The sequence below is a fragment of the Mobula hypostoma genome, chromosome 1 (assembly GCF_963921235.1).
Source record: "Mobula hypostoma chromosome 1, sMobHyp1.1, whole genome shotgun sequence".
Classification (NCBI taxonomy): Eukaryota; Metazoa; Chordata; class Chondrichthyes; order Myliobatiformes; family Myliobatidae; genus Mobula; species Mobula hypostoma.
Genome location: NC_086097.1, coordinates 140501799 through 140523703, shown reverse-complemented (window position 1 = coordinate 140523703; position 21905 = coordinate 140501799). Strand labels below are relative to the sequence as shown.

The following is a 21905-nucleotide window of genomic DNA, read 5'->3' as shown; positions in this document are numbered from 1 at the left end:
TAGTATAAGGCAGGATGTTCAGTGTCACTCCTGCAGAATAAGTGCAGATTATCGGCAAAACTGTCACCAGCCCTGTGCTTATTTCCTCTGGTGTAAAGGAGCCATGTTGTGAGCACCAAATGCAGTGCACTAGATTAGGAGGAATTCACCTGGAATGATTGTTTGGTCCTCTGGATGGTGGGATGGGAAGAGGTGAATGGACAGGTGTTGCATTTTCTCTGGTTTGATGCAAATGTGCCATTGAACAACGAGCGATGGGACCCTCTAATCCCATTTTCACCATCTCAGAACAAAGTTCTCTTGGTACTGACCTTTGTCCTTGTTAAATTTACATTATCCTTTGCAATTTCTGTCAGCTCCAATGTTATCCCATCCTCCAGTCACGGCATCCCCTCTTCTCCCTTATGTGCATTTTGCAGGGCCCAATCACTTCGTAACTAATTGTTTTTCAAAATCACCTTCACCCACTACTCCATATCCCATAGTACCCCTGCGGCAAACACGAGGAAATGCAGGACCTGCCCATTCACCTCCATCATCCTTTAGCCCAAGCAATCTCCCTGGTTGAAGCAGCAATTCACTTGCGCTTTACCAATGTAGTGTACAACGTAGCTTCCTCTAAAGAAATCAGTGCAGATTGGGTAATCACTTTGCAGAATATCTGCACTTTGTTTAGAGGGGTGTTCCCGATTTTCCTGTTGCATGCTACTTTAATCCCCCAATCCCACTACTATTCTGATCTGTCTTTCTGTGTCCTCCTTTGTGTTATAGTGAGCTCCAAGGTAAATTAGAAGAACATCATCTTAAACAGCTCTCCCTTCATTTCCCATGCTCTTGTCAATGACAGTACCCCTGCTCCTCATTGCTTGATCTGACTTAACCTATCTCGGTAAAGACTTTTGTTTCACATTTTGCTCTGTTCACTTTCTCCCAGTTCTAAGTACGGGTCACTGACCCAAAACATTGACCAGTTTCTCCTTCCACAGATGTTGTTCGACCAGCAAAGTTCTTCCAGCATTTTTGCTTTTGTTTGCTTTTACTGCTCATTACCTCTTTTGAATACTGCCAAGTTGTGTGGAGATGAGAATTACCACTCCAAACCCACAAAGCGACCACACAGGCTCAGACTGCCAACTTGATATTCGCATTAATATTTCCTGGTTGAGGTGCACCAAAGTCAGACTGCTGTGAGCCTATGAGATAGCAGGCTCTATTGTTGCTTGGACAGTGTTGATTTTGGATTGTGTTAATGGGGGAGACTGCTGCAATTTGCATTTGCCAGAAAGTGCTTAATAAAGTGAAATGAACAGCATACCTTTGATCAGCAGAGGGAGCCATTTCACGTGAATGAACCCAAAACAAGACTACAGATGCAGTTTGTTGTTCTCCCAGCCATCCTACCATTATCCTTTGCTTGGATCCTGCACATTCAGATTGGACAATGGTTGAAGACATATAGTTGCATGTTATTCATTATTTGATGTCAATAGCATTTAGCTCAATAAATCATCCTAAAAGGCAGCCAATGGAAAGATGCCAATTTCAATAATTGATGCTTCTGTAATTAATTTTATCCCATGTAGTTATCATCATTATTTTTAGAATGCCCAGTTTTATAATGATTAAAAATAAGAATAACATTGAAATAACCCAAAAAGACAAAACTTGAACAGTTTTGTATATCTGAGAAGTCTCTTAGACACGCCTCATGTCTGAAACATTGTATGTCTTTACCTGCATATTCCCATCACTGTGGTGAAGCTCATGCAGAGCGATTATTAGAATATGCCAGTGCTAATATAGAAACTTAGTTGGCTCTCTTGTAAAGAGTTGCCATGTAAAGAACTTGTGGTTCTCTGCTGACAGAAATGGCTGTACTCGGTTGGATTTGCTACTATTGGGCATGGGAATTTTTTTTGGCTGTGTATCAGCTCCTTCATCAATGACCATCCGTTGGATCCTGATGCATTTGCGATCCAAATGTTCTTTGGAAGTCAAGAATGAGGCATAAAACTTGTTGCTTATGGTTGTTGTATTAAGCGTTACAAGTGCAAAGAAGAGAGAAGCAGAAGCAGAGTGAGAGACGAAGAAGAGGAAAACAGACTTTAAAAAAGTAGTGTAGTCTTCTTGTATCAGACTAGAGGTGACAGAAATTCCATTGATAACCGTTAACCAATAAGATAGCCAGATTCATGTAATGTGACACTTGCTACTGAAACCAAAAAGTTTCCAGAAAAATACAGAAGCAGCTGTAATCACTGGAAAACTCACCGAACATATATGAGGTGATTATACAAGAATTCTAACAAGAAAAATAACAATTCTATACCCCAATGTAACACTTTTTTTCAACTTGAGGTGAGAAGTGGGGATATTTAATTATGCAATGACTATTTGCTGAGGTTTATGAATGCCTGCTTACATGCAGCAAGTCCGAGATGATGTTCAAGCACAGGTTGATAAGTGACAAGAAAGATTTACACCAAAAAAGTACCATCCAATGGCAGTTTCTAACAAGTGAAAGTCTAATCTATGATTGACTATCATTAGCATTACTGTTACTGAGTTGTTTGCTGTCACCACCCTCCAGTTTGCATTTGACCAAAGCCTCACCTGAATCAGCCATGTAAATACAATGTCTGCAAAACCAGGTCAGAGGCTGGGTATCCAAATCTTTTCCACCATCAAGAAGCCACAATTCAGATACACAATGGAGTATTCTCCACTTGCCTGGATAAATAAGTTTAGCACCTTCTAATTTGTTTGAGTGGGACACCATCCTCCATTTTAAACATTCATTCCCTGCACCATCTACAGGATGTACTGCTACTCTGACAGCATCTCCCATATCACCAACAAGCAGAAGAAGGGCAGCAGGCGCATGGGAATTGCACTACCCTCAGGTACCCTGCAAGCTGAATATTATCCTAACCTGGAAATATATTGCCAAATCTTTGAATCTAAATTCAGGAACTTCCCACGAGCAGCAACACTTTTATCAGAAGAAACGTGGTGACCTTCGAGGTCCACTCACCACCACCTTCTTGAGGACATTTTGGGATGGGCAATTAACTGCTGGCCTTTACATTGGTATTCAGACTCTGAAAAATAGTTAAACGAAAACAAATTCATGTAACAAATTTAATGTATAAAAATTTCCCCAAAGTACTCAAATTTTGTTAGCCAAAAATGGACGACAACTTCAGTGATGGATATTAAAAATTCAGTTCAAGGTGTATCCAAAAAGAGGAGGTAGTGGTGAAGATGTGAAGGATTAAGGAAAGTTTTAATATTCTAGCCTTGGTACTACTTGTAGGGAAAAGAGGAAATGCTCAAGAGGCCAGAATTAGAGAAAATGAGATTCTAGGGATGGGTGAGCGCACACAGAGTGGAGGCAAAGCTATGTAAATGTTTGTTCATCTATAAGTTAGTGGTCCATTTTCTGTTCCCCAAATTTTCTGCCCCAAGTAGATCAGTTGACTCCGTCAGGTTCCGCAAATTAAAATTCTCATGCTTAAGGTCCTGTTGTACACTTCATTAACCAAGGAATTGTACTAAAATTCAATAGAGCAGCCTTTACTGGTCAATTCCTCTACTGTGTTTATACTGCCATTAGCTTATGAAGATATTAGTGTAGCAGTTAATAATAGTTAAGCTGCATTCAGAATTGTGAAAGAGATACTAGGAGTATTGCTCCTTTACCTGGTTTTATTTAGATTTAGCGGCTGTCGATGGTCTTGGGTACTCTATCTTGATATGGGATACATGTCTCACTCAAAGAACTTTTTGTTCCTCTCTTTGTTATACTAGTTGTCTGTGACAAATGTCATGCTGAAAAATACATATTGTAGCATATCAGGGGATATAAAGTGACCTTGGTAAATTCCAGTGCTAGGATAGTAGAGATGTAACACTCTGGCAGGGAAGGTGTAGAGAAAGTCAACTCTAGTGGGATACTTCCCTTGATAAAATATTTAAGAGTGTAGCCTTGTCGTAATGAATGCTCTGCAACTCCTTTGATCCGTGCACGAAGCCAGATTTGATTAAGATGGCAAATATCTTTTCCTAAAGAACAGTAGTAAACCTGATTTTGTTTTAGTCAATTTGTTTGTTCTATTTGATGCTAATTTTATTATCTAACTACTTGAATTCAAATTCCTCAGCGGATGTGATCGAATGAATTTGCACCTCCAGATCAATAGTCCAGGCCTTTGGCTACCAGAAGTAACATAAAGTACAGTTGCGCAATGGTTATTAGGAATCTAAATTATTCAGCTGCTAGAGAACAGGGTAACCACAAAATTTATGTTGATATCTTTGAACTTAGAGGCACAGTGCTTGGTGCTACTGCCTCAAATTTCCAGGGATCTCGGTTTAACATCACAAAATGCCAGAGGAATTCAACAGGTCAGCCAACATCAATGGATAGGAATAAACAGTCAGTGTCTGGTTGAAACCCTTTATCAGAATTTGCCCTGAAACATTGATTGTTCATATCTCTCCATTGATGCTGCCTGACCTGTTGAGTTCCTCCATTATTTTCTCTGTTGCTCTGGATTTCCAGTTTCTGCTGAATCTTTTGTGGTTAGGATTCAAGATTTGAACAATATTGTTTTCAGTTTGCTTACAATACAAAAAAGCTCAGACATGAAGACCACCTTTTGAATAAACTGTTATTAGCAATCAATCATTTTACTGTCTCATGTTCCTGTTCTTTAGTGCTGCCTTTGTGAAGTTTTCAGGTTCTCTTTATATCCCCCAAATATTCCATTTTCCTCCCGTATTCTAAGGACATACTGGTTGGTAGGTTCATTTGCTTCTGTAAACTGCCCCTCATATAGGTTGTTAAAAGGAGAATTGAGACAGGTGGGTGGAGGATGGAGCTGGTTATACAGGAGGGGAAAATGGAATTGGTGTAACCGGATGTTTGATAATCGGTATGGGTGTGGGCAACTGAAGAGCCTCTTCCTGTCATGTTAGACTCTGACTAAACAAGGTAAGGTTATTTTTTTACACAGTTAATGACATAGTCTTAGCATTTTACTTTTGTTGTCTTAGTAGTGGCTACAGGCCTTCTGGCAGAGAATTTTCCATTTACAAAAGAAAAGGTATTGAAACATCTTATAGTAGCAAATTAATAAAAGGCAATGAAGCTGAAGAGAGTGAATCATTCATCAGAGTGCAGAGGATGAGAAGTGAACTTGATAGAGGTGTACAAGATAAGAGGCGTAGACAGGGAGGGTAGCCAGAGACCTTTTTTTCCCAGGGTAGAAATAGTTAATATAAAGGGGCATAATTTTAAAATGATTGGAAGGGAATCAGAGGTAAGTTCTTTACACAGCAAATGATGGATGCATGGCATGTACTGCTAGTGCTGGTCGTAGAGGCAGATACATTAGGGACATTTTTTAAAAAAACTCTTGGATAGGCACATCGATGGTAGAAAAATGAAGTGCTATGTAGGAGAGAAGGGTAAGATTGATCTTGGAGTAGGTTAAAAGATTGGCACAACATCATGAGTGGAAAGATCTGTTCTGTGCTGTAATGTTCTATATATGTTGGATTGCCTCATCTGGGGAAGCAACAGCAAATCCGACATCAATGCTGCACTGACTACTATTTAAACCACTCTGTTATATTCATCAATTTGGTCCCAAATATCAACCTCACAGCAATTACACAAGATCAAAATTGAAGCTATCAAGACCCAACAAAGGCATCATGCCTCAGGCAGGTCCTCTCATCACAGATGCAGTGAAGAGACTCTTGGTTTCTCTATCAAGAGCCACCCAGGTCTGGTTTGATGATAATGATGAGATCAAAGAGCATACAGGTTTCCCCCGCCATCTGAAGGTAGAGCGTTCCTATGAAACGGTTTGTAAGCTGAAATGTTGTAAAGAGAAGAAGCAATTACCATTTATTTATATGGGAAAATTTTGTGAGCGTTCGCAGACCCAAAAATAACCTACCAAATCATGCCAAATAACACGTAAAACCTAAAATAACAGTAACATATAGTAAAAGCAGGAATGATATGCTAAATACACAGCCTATATAAAGTAGAAATACTTCTCTACAACGATTGCCTGCACAGATCTCCGTAGCGAAAATCTCATGCAAGCGCTCTCGGCAAAAACACGGCGCAAACGCTCTCCAGTAACCTTTAAGCTATGAAGCTGCCAAATCATACCAAATAACGCGTAAAAATACACAGCCGATATAAAGTAGAAATAATGTGTGTACAGTGTAGTATCACTTACCGGAATCGGGACAGCACAGAGCACATTGATGATGGTGTGTTAGGCTGAGTCGGGCTTTGGGTTGTGCAGTGGCCCCCACCCTCCGGGCCACCAACCGATACATTGCCGCGAAGCACGCAGGGATCCAGCGGTAGCCGGGACGCACCCAGCACATCTTTAAGAAAAAAGCCGAAATAAACATGCTAATTAATTACGTGCTGCCTGACACGTAATTGTCGGCCCAGATCGGTGCCGATTTCCGATTGCGTCGTCTGTGATCTGGGCCGACAATTACGTGTGGGGTGGCACCTAATTAATTAGCATGTTTATTTTGGCTTTTTTCTTAAAGGTGTGCTGTGTGCCTCCCGGCTACTGCTGCATTCTCCGCGAATCAGTACAGTATCTGTCCGGGGCCCGGGTGTTGGGGTGGTGGGACACGAGGGTGTCATCTCATCGTCGATCAGGGCAGGCAGCTCATCTTCGCCTATGACTGCCTGCCTCGATGTTGAAGGTCGAGGTTCGTCGTCTGCGGTGGCTGATGTGGAAGGCTTGCTTGACTGCTGAGCCTCGCGCATTTTTCTATCATACAGTTCTTTGTAAGGACTCAAAGAATCTTGCAAATATCCCCTAAACCTACGTACCCTTTCAAAATTAAAGTCGTACTTTATCATTACTCATTCGGTTTCGATTGTTATTCTTTCCTCTTCCAATTGCATCAGCTCTTCATCTATCAGTTCTTGGTCATGGGATGCCAAAACCTCTTCAACATCATCTTCGTCAGCTTCCACAAGCCAAACTCACTTAGTCCTTACTTTGTTCACCACGATCGAAACACTTAATTATGTCTAGTTTTACGCTAAGTGTAACACCCTTACGAGGTCTTTCAGGCTTTTCCGACACCATAGAACTCATCTTGCAAACGACTGCTCACAGGCTCGTGTTAAAGCAATGCTGGCGAGAATGCCGTTCCGAATCCGGGGAGAGCGGCTGCTCGGGGCGTGCACTGCTTTTTATTGCCGCTGAATTTTTTATTGCGTGCTGAATTTTTTTCGTAATAGTGAAAATACCTTCTGAAAGTGAAAACAGAGTACTAATGTAGGTCTTTCGTAACAGGTTTCATAAAGCGAGTGTTCGAAAAGCGGGGGATACCTGTATTAACTATAGATGTGAGGCATTCTTGAAATGGAAGCTCTACCTTCATTTAAGGGAAAAGAAATAGCTCTAGGGATCTGAAAAAATACCAGAAATGTCTTTACAAAATCCTTCAAATTGTCTGGAATGATAAACAAGTGACATCAGAGACCTCCACCTCTGAACCCACCAAACGGCATTGGAAGCAAGTTGCCCTCAATCCTGAGGGCTATCTAACAGACGATAGAAGATAGTTTTGGGCCATCAGTCCGTTACAAGGTGCAGAGCATATTTTCAGACTTTTTTTGAATAAAGTGAACTGATGTTGGGTTACCTCTTCTACATTTTGTGGTGGGGAAGTGATTATTGACTAATTATAATGGAAATCCCTTTAGATTCTTTGTCATTTAATTATTATCCAGTTGGTCGCATTCCATTGCTCTCTCCCAACAGTCCTCCAAAGTATTAAAATAATTTGCCAATTCCCTTTTCAAATTTGATGTTAAGCTTACTTTCGCCATCCTTCCAACAGCACATTTCAGATTGTACCATCAGCAGGTGGGAATTTCTTCAATAATGTGGGCAGTTTTCTCAATAATTCATGAGGATAATTACAAAAATGAAGAATTCCCTACAAAATTGGTAATATTTTTTCAGGTACCCAATTTACCAAGTTTCCAATTTTCAGATGGAACCTTCAAGATTTGTTGAGAGCAGTTGGGGGAAGACAGAAATATAACAAGTCTTGTATTCTGCCGTTTTTCTGGTATTAGTCACATGGATAAATAATATATTTGCAAGACCCTGTTGGACATTGGTAATATAGAATACTGAGAGTCTCATCAACTGGTTCATTGGCAAGAGTGATGCCGGGGAGGCCGAGTTGCCTCGGTTGCTGTGTGAACCAAGCTCTCGTCCCTCAGGATCGCCTGTTGTGGCCGCTGGGGAAGGAGACGCAGGAGATGGTGTGTGCCACTGGATTCTGTACCAGGTTGGCTTCTGGGACCCCTCCTGTCGGTGCCGCTCTCCATTGTTTGCTTGGTGGAAGACAAGCTAGATTGCATATGGGCCTTGACACTCGGACTTGGGCTATTTTTTTTTGTAACTTTTTTATAATTGTATGTGCTGTGTGTGTGTGACTGTTGGTACTGTGTTTTGCACCTTGACCACAAAGGAATGCTGTTTTGTTTGGCTGTATTCATGTGCATAGTTCAATTAAACTTGAACTTGTTTTTTAATGGAATCAATACCAAATGTGGAAGGATGTGTATTTGTAGTTCTTTAAACCTGCTCGGTGACAAAGGAGTGACGTTTAGATGGCTTTTTGGTTTTTAATTCAATATTTTCAAATTTGCTACGTTAAGTTCTTATATTATGTGTAATGGATTCTCTCAAAGTCCTAATCAAAAATAACCTTCTGATTTACATTCAAAAAGCTATTAACAATTCAATGATTTGAAATTATATAGTTGAGAGGCATTGAATTAAAAAAAATCTGATCATGATTTGCAGAAGCAAGTTCACTGTGCATCGGCTTGAAGTTTAATTCAAATTTATTTTCAGAAAAAGTTATTCAAAAGCCAACTATGAGTTTGGTTTTGCAGCTGCCTTAAAATGATTTGCAGTTAAATTATTTGGTTTATTCCTGCAGAGGTACAGAACTCCTCCACATGGCAGTTTTACATCCAAGAAAACTATCTGTTCATGCTGTCTCAGGTAACATATGCTTACAAATTTGTACCTTGTTTGCGCTTTTATTTTTCTGGTTTTAAGCTAAAGATCAAAGTGTTTGAATTTTCTTGTATGCACACTAATAAGTTTAATGGTATTTGGTGAGGATCTGTTCATTAACTTGTGAAAGTGATGAGTTTAATACGGAATTTAGAAGTTTTGGAATTATGTTGCTGTGAAAAAGGATCTAGTGTTTTCCTGGCGTATATGACGAATAAACTCTCCTTGGCCTTCCAGCCAGGTTCAAGTATTGATTTTATCCAAAATTGATGATATTGATACCACTATTGCATTGTTAACCTTTTAAATACAGAATTTTAAACTCAAGTTACAAAAAATCCTCTGCCTTCTCAGCCACCAGCTTGAGCAGTTTGAAGAGCAAGTTTCTGAATCCCATTTAGATTGAATTGCATTCCATTAATTGGAAATTATGGAGCAAGCCTTCGTGGAAAGAAGTCAGAAATTTCTCAAAAAAAGTTATAAAGCTGCAGATTCGGTCTTGTTGTGCCTAAAATACCAACCTTTATCTTGCACTGTTTTGGGCTGTTTAATTATGGGTAGTTTTCATGTATGGTTCTTTAGCCCTGAGGTGGAGCTTTTAAAATAAGTGGCAATCTGATTGGGGGCTAGGCCTGATAGATAGCATAAAAGAGCCAGGACTTTTGAGGACATTGTAGTTATGTATGAGTGTGCTCCAGCCTAAATATCCTTAGCTTTTTATGGCAGGTATTTTCTTTTTGCCCTAATCATACATGTCTGGACATAAACTGGAAATTGAATCTTCAGGTGAATAAAACATAAATTTAAAATGCTTTTCTGTAGTTTCAAGGTGTAAATATTGAACAAGAGGAGTTTGTAGCAATGGCTGTCTACATGAATGAGCCATCTAAATTTTATTTGGAATTTCAGGGGCTCTTTGGAGATGTATGGTCAAAATAATTCAAAGCTTAGTATGCTATTAGAGCCGACAATATGAAGATGGCAAGCAAAAATTTTGTATTTAATCATGACATGACTCAATTGTTTAGCTGCAGTATTGAGGTTTGTGTGGATAAAAAAAGATGTTTGATAAGTCATTAAAAAACAAGTATTGAATTATTGCATTTACGATGAGATAGATGCTGGACATTCTGTATCTGATGTGGGAGAATATGCTATTATCCACTGGTCAAAGTTGGCTTATATGATGGTCTTGCTGAATCACATGCAGATTAGGTGGAAGTCTCACTACCTGAAAGGAAGGAGAAATTTAAACATGAAAACAAAGCTGAGTTGCTAACTATATTTAAGATAGCCTGATATGTTTTGAGATATTGAGAAAATTAAGCAATGTAAGATTGGTATGAGGAAGCGATGCTGAGGTTGAAATTAGTTTTCAGAGACACACACAGGTGTAAGTTGTCTGTAGAATGCAGTGCAGGAGCAACTGTGCAGTTTGATTAGTTTCACTTCGTTTTCATCAGTCAGATTTCCAGCAGCCATAGAATTTTCTTCTTGTCTGTTAATATGTGGTACCTACATGATGAAATGCTTGAAAGAACCTCTTCACATCAAGTGAGAACAGATGTCTTTCCCATTGTTATCAGAGTAAACTCCTTCACATGCTTTGTGATGGAATCTGCCTCTTGTATTTTGAGCCAGATATTCTATAATTTGGATTTTTTATTTTTCCAGCAGTTACGTAAGTGTATTTTAATGCATGGGAAAGGTTCAAAGGTTCATTGGCCTTAATTAGAGATGAATTTGTTTTTCTTTGAAGCAGATGGCCTTTTTTTCATCTTCCAATTATTTTTTATTGGTTGACAGGTACTATGGGTACAGTTGAACATGGAAATCAGTACCAGCTGAAACTAATTTACGAACACAATCTTCAGGGGACAGCTTACAACTTAACATTTGGAGGTTTTGGTGGTGTGAAAGGTGAGAATATATGTTGTAGTTATCTTACCTTGCTTACAAGACATTTGTGGAAGTTGAATTATGATCAATGTTGCTTCCTACAGAGGTCAGACTATAGCAACAGTAAAGTAATGTTTGCGTGGCAAGTGGAAAATCTACATTCACGTATCTGTGGCAAATTTTGTGCTCTTTCATTTTTTTAATCACCTAGTCCTAAGCCTTCCCCTTCATTGATTCAGCAAAAAAAAAAGCCTGCATGATATCTTGGTCTATTCAGGATGCAATGTAAACATTTGTTGCCTTTGTTTTACTCTAGGTAATCTTTAGCATGCTACTACTCCTTATAGATATCTGTACCTATGATTATTCTTTTAAGTACTGAAATGGCTACTTGTTCTCAGTTGGCAGAACACAGTAAATTATGATAATCTATCATTTACTCTGCCTCCTAGTACTTCAGGTAACTATGACTGGCCATACTATATTACTATAAAAGGACAGGGAAGCTAGACCTTGCAGCACTTTCTCTCGGGAAGCTAGGTATGAGCAAAATATGTTGATTTTGCCAGTGGCTGGAAATCCACTCCCCCCCCCACCACCACCACCACCATTTACTCCATGCAGAAAAGTAATGAAAGTTGGTGAGTATTTATAATTTCCTACTAGTTGGCAAGTGGTTCTTGTAACTTTCCTTGCAAGGTAAATGAGATCAGGCATTATTGACTATAGTTGCAGCCAATAATTTCTTTAGTGAATATTACCAATACAAGTTTGAAGCATTTTTTTTCCAGCATTTCTTCAGAAGTGGATTTATCCATCACAGGATCAGCTTGGTTTTGTACAAATGTGGGAAAACTCTCCAGCTGCTTTGTTAGGACTCCACAAAACCAGTAGACCATACGGATTCAGAGTTAAAAGTTCTTAATTTCCTGCTCCAAATAAAAAATTCTTGGCACTAATTTGGATAATCATAGGATTTCAAGTGGATTGTTTGTGCAATTTGAGTTCCACTGTGTTGTCAGCAACAAATTGAAAAGAGCAAAAAGTTGATGGCAGGCAAATTCTTTCGTGGATCTCAAATTGGGTCAAAAAGATTTTTAGTAAAAATGCTTACAGAGCTCAATCATTTCTGGTTAAGAGATTGTGCACTAAGATAGCACCCAAGATAAAACTGAAACAAAAAAAAAGTCACATCCATGACTTTTATCTAGTTTTGGCAGTTACCTTGGTCAGTTCCTTGGTTGGAATAATGGTGACATCATATCATCTTGGCACCCTTGTGAAACTGTGTCCCAAGATGAGCAGAGGATTGTTAGCAATTCCTTGTTTTTTTTTGGTTATGTTCTAATTTTGATAACTTTCATGAAATTGACTATTATTTTAGAGATCAGTTGACAAAACAAGCACGTATTATCCTTGCCTGTCAATATTGCATTATTTTAAGTTGGTGAAGAGAACAAAGGGAATGGCTGTGCCGGATGGAGTCAAAAATTGTTCCATCTCTAAGAGGAATGGCAATGCTGACCTGTCTGGAAGATGGATGAGGGTAGAAGAATTAGAATATAGGAAATGTGCATTTGTTTAATGAATATCATATTGTAAGATTTAAATAGTTGTGGTAATTGTGTAACAGTTGGTAATTAAATTTATATTCCCACCAAGTCAAAAACAAATGAAGTCTAAACTGTTATTGTTTGTCTAGGTTGAAATTAGCTTATGAACTGATTAAAAATAAAGCTCTGCATTTGGCTTTTATTTTTTATTTGCTGTCTCGTGGAAGAGTGAAGAATGTTGGGCAATTGGAGTCAGATGGGGGAAAGTGTGGGTGGAGTTGGGGGGGGGAGAAAAAGAGGCAGATAGATGAAATATGGAGACAGATGGACCCAAGTGGAGGGAGGGGGTTGAGGGTAGATGCAGGAGGGTGATAAATGGAAACTTTTAAGTGTGAGGGTGAAAAGCGTGAATGGCTTAATTCTGCTCCTCTGTCTTGTAGTCTAGCACAAAGGCTACCAGTGCAGGAATCTGATAAAGGAAAGAAGGTGTTAATGGGAACTATTAGGGGAAGGGGGAATGGCAGATGGAACCAGACCACATGGGGAGTGGGTGGGGAGAAGATGTGAGATGGTGTTGGGTGAAATATATAGGTAGTATATGGGTGGAACTGGGAGGACAAAAATGCATGAATGGTGGCTGTAGGGGTGGAGGATATATGAACAAGGAAGAAAATAGAGGACTGAAGGAGGGCTGGGGGAGAAAAGGACTGGTGGAAGAAAATCAGGTGATGGTTACCAGAAATTGGAAAATTCATTATTCATACCATTGAGTTGTAGATTACCGATGGGGAAAAAAACGAGGTGGTGTTATTCCTTTGCTTTGTGTAGGGCCTCAGTGTGGCAGTGGAAAGGCCAAAGTTAGAGAGGTTGGTGTGGGAATGGGAAGGGGAATTAAAATGGCATGCAACTGAAAGCTTATGATGGCGATTACGAACGGTGCAGATACTCTGCAAAACAGTCACCTGGTATACGCTTGGTTTTGCCATGCTGGGAACACTGAATGCAGTAGGTGAGATTGGAGGAGGTGCACATGAAATTTGCCTCACCTGGAAGGGCTAGATGGTGGGAGGGGTGTATGAACAAGTGTTGTACTTCCTATGATTGCAAGTGAAAGTGACTAGGCTGATGGGTGGGGAGAGGGAGGTCCCTGTGTAAGATGGAACAGGGTTGAGGAGAAGATGTAGCTAGTAGTGGAACCTCATTGAAGCTTGTGGAAATGACTGAGGATAATGTGCTTGATGCAGAGGCCAGTGTGGTAGAAGGGATCTTTATCCCTCTTCTATATGAAGGTAGTTGGGATGAGAGCAGAAGTTTGAGACACAAGAAATGTAAGAGGTCTCCATCAACCACAGCAGAAGGGAAGCCATTTTTCCCTGTTTTTTTTAAAAAATAAACAGACATTTCCAATGCCCTGGAATGGAAGGCCTCATTTTGACAGCAGATTTGGATAGAGTAATTTGGAGAAAGAGATGGCGTCCTTACAAGGGACAGGATGGGAAGAGGTGTAGTTTAGGTAGCTGTGGGAGTTGGTGGATATAGTAAATGTCAGTAGATTGTTTATCTCCTGAGCTGGACACAGATCTAGAAAAGAGAGAGAAGGACCAGAAATGGTCCAAGTGAAGTTGAAAACAAGGTGGAAATTAGTAGTGAAAGAGACAAAATTGAAGAGTTCCACATGGGTGTAGGAAGCAGCTGTCAGTACAATGGAGAGTGGTACTGAAGAAGATTTGGAGCATGACTGTTCCACATAGCCAACTAGACAGATGTAGCTAGGTCTTCTAGCTGTATGCTGTTTTAGTTCCCTTTTCATTCTCACACTGACTTGTCCATACAGGAGAAAGTCCCAGTATCAAAACTTTGGTACTATTACCAAATGTTGTGGTATAGCTGGGCTTTCCATATATTCACTTTGGAGCTGATAATTCATTTCCAGCTCCAGATTTGTGAAAAAACTATAATTGTTTGCTTCTAAAGCAGTTCATTCTTTACAGTTTTTTTCCATTATCTTTTTCCATTTCTCCTCATGCACAAATTCTCATGTTACTTCTATTTTTTTCATTCCCTGAATACAGCAATTTTGCAGCTGCCTGCTGTCATGTTTATACTCCTGTCAACAAGTGACTTCTAACACTTGAGGGAGGCAGAGAGAGAGAAGTTCTGAAGGCAGGTTGTGTGATAATTTAGCGATTAGTGGCAGTTTTGTTTTGAAATATCACTTTGCTGTTTTTTTTCAACATAGGTCGTGATTTAATTTGCATTCAGTCCATGGATGGGATGCTGATGTTCTTTGAACAGGAAAGCTTTGCTTTTAGGCGTTTCTTGCCTAATTGTCTTTTGCCAGGCCCATTGAAATATTGCTCCAGGACAGATTCCTTCATTACTGTCTCGTCAAGTCGACATGTTGAAAGCTACAAGTGAGTATTTGCTTCTTGTCTACCATGTTTTGATAGAGTGAAGAGAAAAATAATTAACTCCAAGTAAACATTCCTTCTACTTTAATCTGTAGTTATGTTTAGGAAATAACAGCCAAAGCTTAACATTTCAATGTGTGTAATTATTTTGGATTGTATTGCTGATGTAATTAGAAAGTTATTACTGAACCTATTTTGATTTGGTTATTTACTTGAAAAATGCTGGCAAGATCTGTTGCTCGTGTCATTAGTGACATCTCTGTCTAGATAACCTATAATATTTTAAGACTACAAAAATGATTTTTAAAAAAATGCTCAAATTTTGTACTCTGATAAAAGAAATCTAGTGAACAGTAAACAAATTAGAACACATCACAAAGATAACATGCACATTATGCATTTGCAGAAGTAAGTATAACAACTGTAATTGTAAGATGTTTGGTGTAATTGAATATGGTATAAAGGTGCATAATTATTGTCTATTTTGGTTTTTGCTTTCTTCTGTATAACTCAAAGGATGAATAGAACCTGTTCCTGGCTATCTAACAGAAGCACTTTTAAGCCAACTCACCTCCGGTATTTCTGTGAGAATAAAATAGGCAGTCACTTTATCATTTTTATTTCTTTTCCAAGAAATATATTCAGAAATTTACTTGTTGTGTCTATCCAGACAATCAACTTTACTTGAAAGATTAGGTTGTGACATGAAACTGCATCAGTGCTTTGTTTTTATTCTGTCATTCTAATCTATTTGAAGTTAATGTCACTTTTGGTTTTTTCAGTAGAATTGATGTGCATATTCATTAGTAGTACAAAACAGGACTAATTATGAGCTCTGTAATTTCAGACAGAAATTGTTTCATTTGTGCATTGTATTTGATCCATGTATTTTACAGTCCTCTGCCTTTTGGGAAAAGGAATTTAGAATTTAACATTTTCTTAATGCGAAGATTCTACCTGGTTTTACTTCTCATAGAATAGTTCTGAACTTGTGATGATGCCCCTACTGATGTGGATTCCATTGTCAATACCTATTGTTTACATATCTTAGTATAATTTAAAGCACCTCAATCATATTGTCTCTACCAACTCCATGGTGTATGGGCCAAACTTGAGTTTTTGTGTAATCCTTTAAATATAAGCATCTTTCTAGAGAACCTGTACTGCAACTCTACAGTGACAATACTTGCTTTCTCAGTAGTGGTCCCAAAAGTTGTTACGACGCTACATTATTACAGCTGATTTTAGATTTTGGGTTCCAGATCCGTATAGATTCCTCTGTTTTGCTGTACAAGTTGATCGGATGGTTAAGAAAGTGTATAGTATGCTGGTCTTCTTTAGTCAGGGAATTGAGTTCAAGTCCTATGAAGTAATATTGTAGCTCTATAAAACTATGTATACCAATTGAAGTATTGTGTTCATTTTTGGCCATCTCATTATAGAAAGGATGTGATAACTTTAGAGGGGGTGCAGATGAGATTTATCAGAATGCTGCCTGGATTAGAGAGCCTGTCTTATGAGGGTAGGCTGAGCAAGCTAGGGCTTTTCTCTTTGGAGCAAAGGAAGATGAGTGGCTGAATTGATAGAGCCTGTTGGTCCTGGCTTTTATGTTGCAGTACTGCTTCCCGGGTGCTATCAGGAGAGTGACAGTGGTGTGATTTCCTGTGTCACGGGTATAAGCTATCGTCTCAAGTGAGGAGTTTGTGTGGAGATGCAGCTTCCCTGGAGGTGGACCCGAAAGAGGACACACCAATAGGTGGAACCAGCTGTGGGAAGACATGGTTTGTCAGGTCTGACGACGAGCTGAATGTACTGTAACCTTCAGACTGAATCAGAAAACCATTCTGAGGGTATTTGAAATGCCAGAAGGAGGGGAGGTGTGATCACTTGTGCAGAGGGCAGGGGTTGTGTCTCCATCAGACCCTCAGTGAGATGGTTCAAGTTACAATGTGCAGAGATGAAAGCACTGTATTTGGGGCCGGATTTAATTGCTGATTCTGACACAGTGAGAGGCTTAGTTTTGCTGTAAGGAAGCAACATTAATGGAAGATGACATGGGGACTTCATCAATTGCCAGTTGTTTAGCAGAAGTGACCAACTTGAGAGAAACAGGTATTTGCAGCGGTGACAAAGGGGTTCAGTTTGGTTTATTTCAGGTTGGAAAGGGGTGTGGGGTTTTGAAATCAATGCCTTGCGGTGCCACCATTGTTAATTTAGCATGTCCAGAGTGGTGGATCACACTGCATGGAAACAGGCCTTTGGCCGGCCATACCTGTTCTGACCATCACTCACTGTCTACACTGGTCCCATTTATCAGCACTTGGTTTATAGCCGACTGTACCTCGGCAGCTTCAATGCTCACCCACTTTGTAAATGTTGTGAAGGAACCTGCCTCCACCACCACCTCGGGCAGTGTGTTCCAGATTTCAGCTACCCTCTGAGTGAAAAATCTCTTCTTAAGATCCCTCTAAACCTCTTTATCCTCTGTTTAAATCTACGCCCTCTGATCAGTGACACCTCCGTCCCAGGATCGTGGCCGACATGGGCATCAGTGAGGCCTTTGACAAGGTTCAGCATGGTAAGTTGCTGTGGAAAGTTAGATCACATGGGATCCAGGGAGAGCTGGCTAACTGGATGCACAGTTGTCTTGATGGTAGGAAGCAGAAAGTGATGGTGGGAGGCTGTTTATTGAACTCAAGGCCCGTGCCTCGTGGGGTTCCCCAGGGTTACACCCCGTTGCTGTCGTTATTTATTGATATTTAATTATATTTGCATTTACACAGTTGTTGAATTCTCTGCTCCACTTGATCTTTCACTGATCCTGTTATTATTCTATGGATTTGCTAAGTGTTTCTGTAGGAAAAAGAATCTCGGGGTTGTATGTGGTGACATATGTACTCTGATAATAAAATTTACTTTGAACATTGCTACTTGTCATCTCGATCAATAATTTGGTTGAGAATGTACAGGGTATGGATAGTAGGTTTGCAGCAAGTAAGTTCAAACAAGTACCTTTTCTGAAAGATATTAAGTTTAAACTCTCCACTCTGTTTCCCTCTCCACACTCGACCACCCCCTCCCCTTACTGTCTTCCTTCTCTGCCCCGTCTTCCCTCTTAACCCCACATTGGACATAATTTCAGGGTGGGAGTGAAATATTTGAGGGGAATCTGAAGGGGAATTCTTCACTCAGAGTTTGGTGGGAGTGTGGAATGAGCTGCCAGTGGAGGTGGTTCGATTTAGACACTAAAGAGAAATTTGGGTGATGACATGGATGGGAGGTGGATGGAGGCTATGGTACAGGTAGTTGGAAATAGGCAGTAAAAACAAAAACAGGTCGGCATTGACTAGAAGGGCCGAAGGGCCTGTTTCAGTGCTGCTGGGCTCTGTGACTCTAATATAAGATTATGAGAGGAATAGATAGAGTGAACAGCCAGCACCCCTTTCACAGGGTGGCAATGGCCAATACCAGAGGACATCCATTTAAGGTAAGTGGAGTGAAGTTTAGGGGAGATATCAGAGGTTTTTTTTACCCAGAGAGTAATGGGTACCTAGAATCTATTGCTAAGGGTGGTGTGAGAGGTTAATACAATAGGAACATTTAGGAGACTCTTAGGTAGGCACATGAATGTAAAAAAAATGGCAGGCTGAGTAAGGGGGGGAAGGTTTTTTTCGCCAGGGTGGTGAATCTCCGGAATTTATTGCCATATGCATCTGTAGAGGCCCAATCATTGGGTATATTTAAAGCTCAGATTGATAGGTTCTTGATTAGTAAGGGCATCAAAGGTTCCATAGAGAAGGGAGAAAGGGGTTGAGAGGGATAATAAATCAATCATGATGCAACGGTGGGGCAGACTGGATGGGCTGAATGGTGTAATTGAGCATAATGTCTTGATGTTTATAGTACGCTTCCAGCTGGTCTGGGCCCATCCAGTCTCACAGAGCAGAGTACAACTTGTCTGGTAAGCTGTCACATCTTGAAGTTTTATTAGAGTTGAAGGAGTGGATGGAGCCAGTCAGCTACTCTGGACTCTGGCTGGTCCAGACTCTCCTGCATGCTATTGTGAAAGACCTTCGTGATAGAGGACAGGAAGTTCTGGGAGGCTGTGCAGAATAGAAATATCTGCAGATCTTCAAAATGTTTGTATGAGGAGGCTACTGAGCTGTTGCTCATGGAGTCAATTTATATAGACCATGGGTTGAAGGGCCTGTATTGTGCTGTACTGTTCTACCTCCTGCTAAGAATTAACAATAAGAAATTATTGATTTCAAAAAATATTTGCAGAGTTTGAGAAGAGGATAATGGAATTTTGATGTTGGAATATTACTACATGCAGAATAAATTTCATGGATACTAAAGCTGGGAAAGTAACACTTAACGAGAGTGAAGAATATTGGGAATAATTTTAATTGCTCTCTGAATTAGTACAGAAATCATCTGTCCAAATTCTGCTTTTTCTCTGTTGCACATATGTGTGTCTAATTGTGTGTTCTGGATGCCTGAGTATATGGTGCATTTACTATTATTGAAAAATAACCTCAACTCTTGGTCCTGAGCGACATAAGTAATATGCATTTAAATAGCATTACTAACATTTAAAGAACAATGTAATTTGGAAGTACAATTAGTAAACTGTGTGTTTTCTCTCTGATTAGGTACCAGGTATTGGCAGTTGCCACAGATGCAGAAAGCAGGCATGATTCTGAGCAACAGAAATTGGGGTCTGGGAAAAGACTCACGGTGAGCTTTTTGTCTTGCTGCTTTTGAATACGTCCATTTTGTCTGTTGTACTGAGGAGTCTCTGTTAAGCAGGATTTGTCACCTTGAGGTGGTGGTGATAGGCTATGATTAAATGCAAACTGATCATGAGTTTGGTTAACTGAAATACTTGTAGCTCCATCCACCACCAATAAGGCCTCAAAGCTCTCCATTTTTTTCTGGACACCAGACCCAACCAGTTTCCCTCCACCGGCACTCTCCTCCATCTAGTGGAACTTGTCCTCACTCTTAATAATTTCTCCTTTGGCTCCTGCCACTTCCTTCAAACAAAAACTGTAGCCATGGGCACTTGCATGGGTCCCAGCTATACCTGCCTTTTTGTCAGCTACGTGGAACAGCCTATGTTTCTAGCCTACACTGGTGACCATACCCCTGCTTTTTCTACCCTACATCAACAACTTTAATGTTGCTTCCCGCACCCATGTGGAGCTTGTCAACTTCATCAAACTCCCCCCTGCCCTCAAATTTACCTGGTCCATTTCAGACAGCTCCCTCCCCTTTCTCGATATCGCTGTCTCTAACTCTGGAGACAGCTTATCTACTGATATTTATTATAAACCCACAGACTCTCATAGTTACCTGGACTATACCTCTTCCCACTATCCCCTTCTCTCAATTCCTCCATCTCCACAGCATCTGCTCTCAGGATCAGGATTTTCATTCCTGAACAAAGGAGATTTCCTCCTTTTTCAAAGAAAGGGGCTTCCCTTCCTCCACCATCCATGCTGCCCTCATCCGCATTGCTTCTATTTCATGCACATCTGCTCTTACTCTATCCTCCCGCCTCCCTACCAGTTATAGGGTTCCTCTTTTCCTCACCTACCACCCCACCAGCCTCTGTGTCCAGCACATAATTCATCATTCTCTGGAATTTCTGCCATCTCCAACGGGATCCCACCGCCAAGCACATTTTTCCCTCCCATCCACTTTTTACTTCTGCTCCCAGAGGGATCGCTCCCTATGTGACTATTTGTCCATTTGCTCTCCCCACTGATCTCCCACCTGGCACTTATCCTTGCAGGCGGAACAAGTGCTATACCTGCTTCCGCACCTCCCGTATGACCATCAAGACCTCAAACGGTTCTTCCAGGTGAGGTGACACTTCACCTGTGAGTCTGTTGGGGTCATGTACTGTGATCAATGCTCCCTGTAAATCGGTGAGACCTGACGTAGATTGGGAGACTGCTTCGCCGAGCATTTACGTTCTGGTTGCTAGAGGAAACGGGACCTCTCAGTGGCCAGCCATTTTAATTCCACCTCCTATTCCCATTCTGATATGTTAACCCATGGCCTCCTCTACTATCATGATGAGGCCACACTCAGGTTGGAGGAACAACACCTTGTATTCCGTCAGGGTAGCCTCCAATTTGATAGCATGAACATAGATTTCTTGAACTTGTGGTTATGGCCCCCCCACCCCCATCCTTCTCCATTCTCTATCCCCTTTTCCCCCCTCACCTTATCTCCTTGCCTGCACATCGCTTCCCTCTGGTGCTCCTTTCCCCCCCCCCCACCCCTTTTCTTTCTTCCATGGCATTGTGTCCTCTCCTATTAGACTCCTCCTTCTCCTGCCCTGTACCTCCTTCACCAATCAACTTCCCAGCTCTTTACTTCACCCCTCCCCCTCCCAGCCTCATCTATCACCTTGTGTTCCTCTCTCCCCTCCCCCACCTTTTAAATATAGTCATCTTTTTTTCTCTAGTCCTCCTGAAGTGTCTCGGCCTGGAAAGTCAACTGTACTCTTTTCCATAGACGCTGCCTGACCTGCTCAGTTCCTCCAGCATTTTGTGTGTGTCACTTATAGCTTTACAACTTTAAAGAGCCCAACATGAAGGACAAGGGAAAAGTTAAAAGCAGTAGGGAGAGGCAGTTTTGAATGTATTGATGGTGGATGAATGTCCTGTGGTTTGCAAAACTCCATTGAAAGTATATTGCAGGCCAGGAGAATTTTTTGGCTTCTGTTCCATCTTTACCAAGAGGCACACGATGGTGAGTTGCTTCGATATTCTTGCAGTTCAGGACAAAATTTTGTTTTAACTTTATGTGCAAATTATTGACTCCCTGTGTGATATTTTGTTACTGTGTATACATTTGATAGCAGTTGGCCAGTCTGTATTGGGAGAACATTCACATGATTTCCATAGTGAAATTTGAATTTGAAC

The 21905-nt window shown here is 40.5% G+C and overlaps 1 protein-coding gene across 3 annotated transcripts in view; it reads left to right on the top strand.

Moving 5' to 3' along the window:
* The window catches only part of bbs9 (Bardet-Biedl syndrome 9), a 389410-nt gene that overhangs the window by 11552 nt on the left and 355953 nt on the right, over window positions 1–21905 (top strand). For all 3 annotated transcript variants that reach the window (XM_063039451.1, XM_063039528.1, XM_063039590.1), the window contains exons 4-7: window positions 9022–9086; window positions 10908–11021; window positions 14793–14967; window positions 19620–19704. In XM_063039451.1, coding sequence (XP_062895521.1) covers window positions 9022–9086; window positions 10908–11021; window positions 14793–14967; window positions 19620–19704 — 439 coding nt within the window. The remainder of the gene's footprint in view (window positions 1–9021; window positions 9087–10907; window positions 11022–14792; window positions 14968–19619; window positions 19705–21905) is intronic.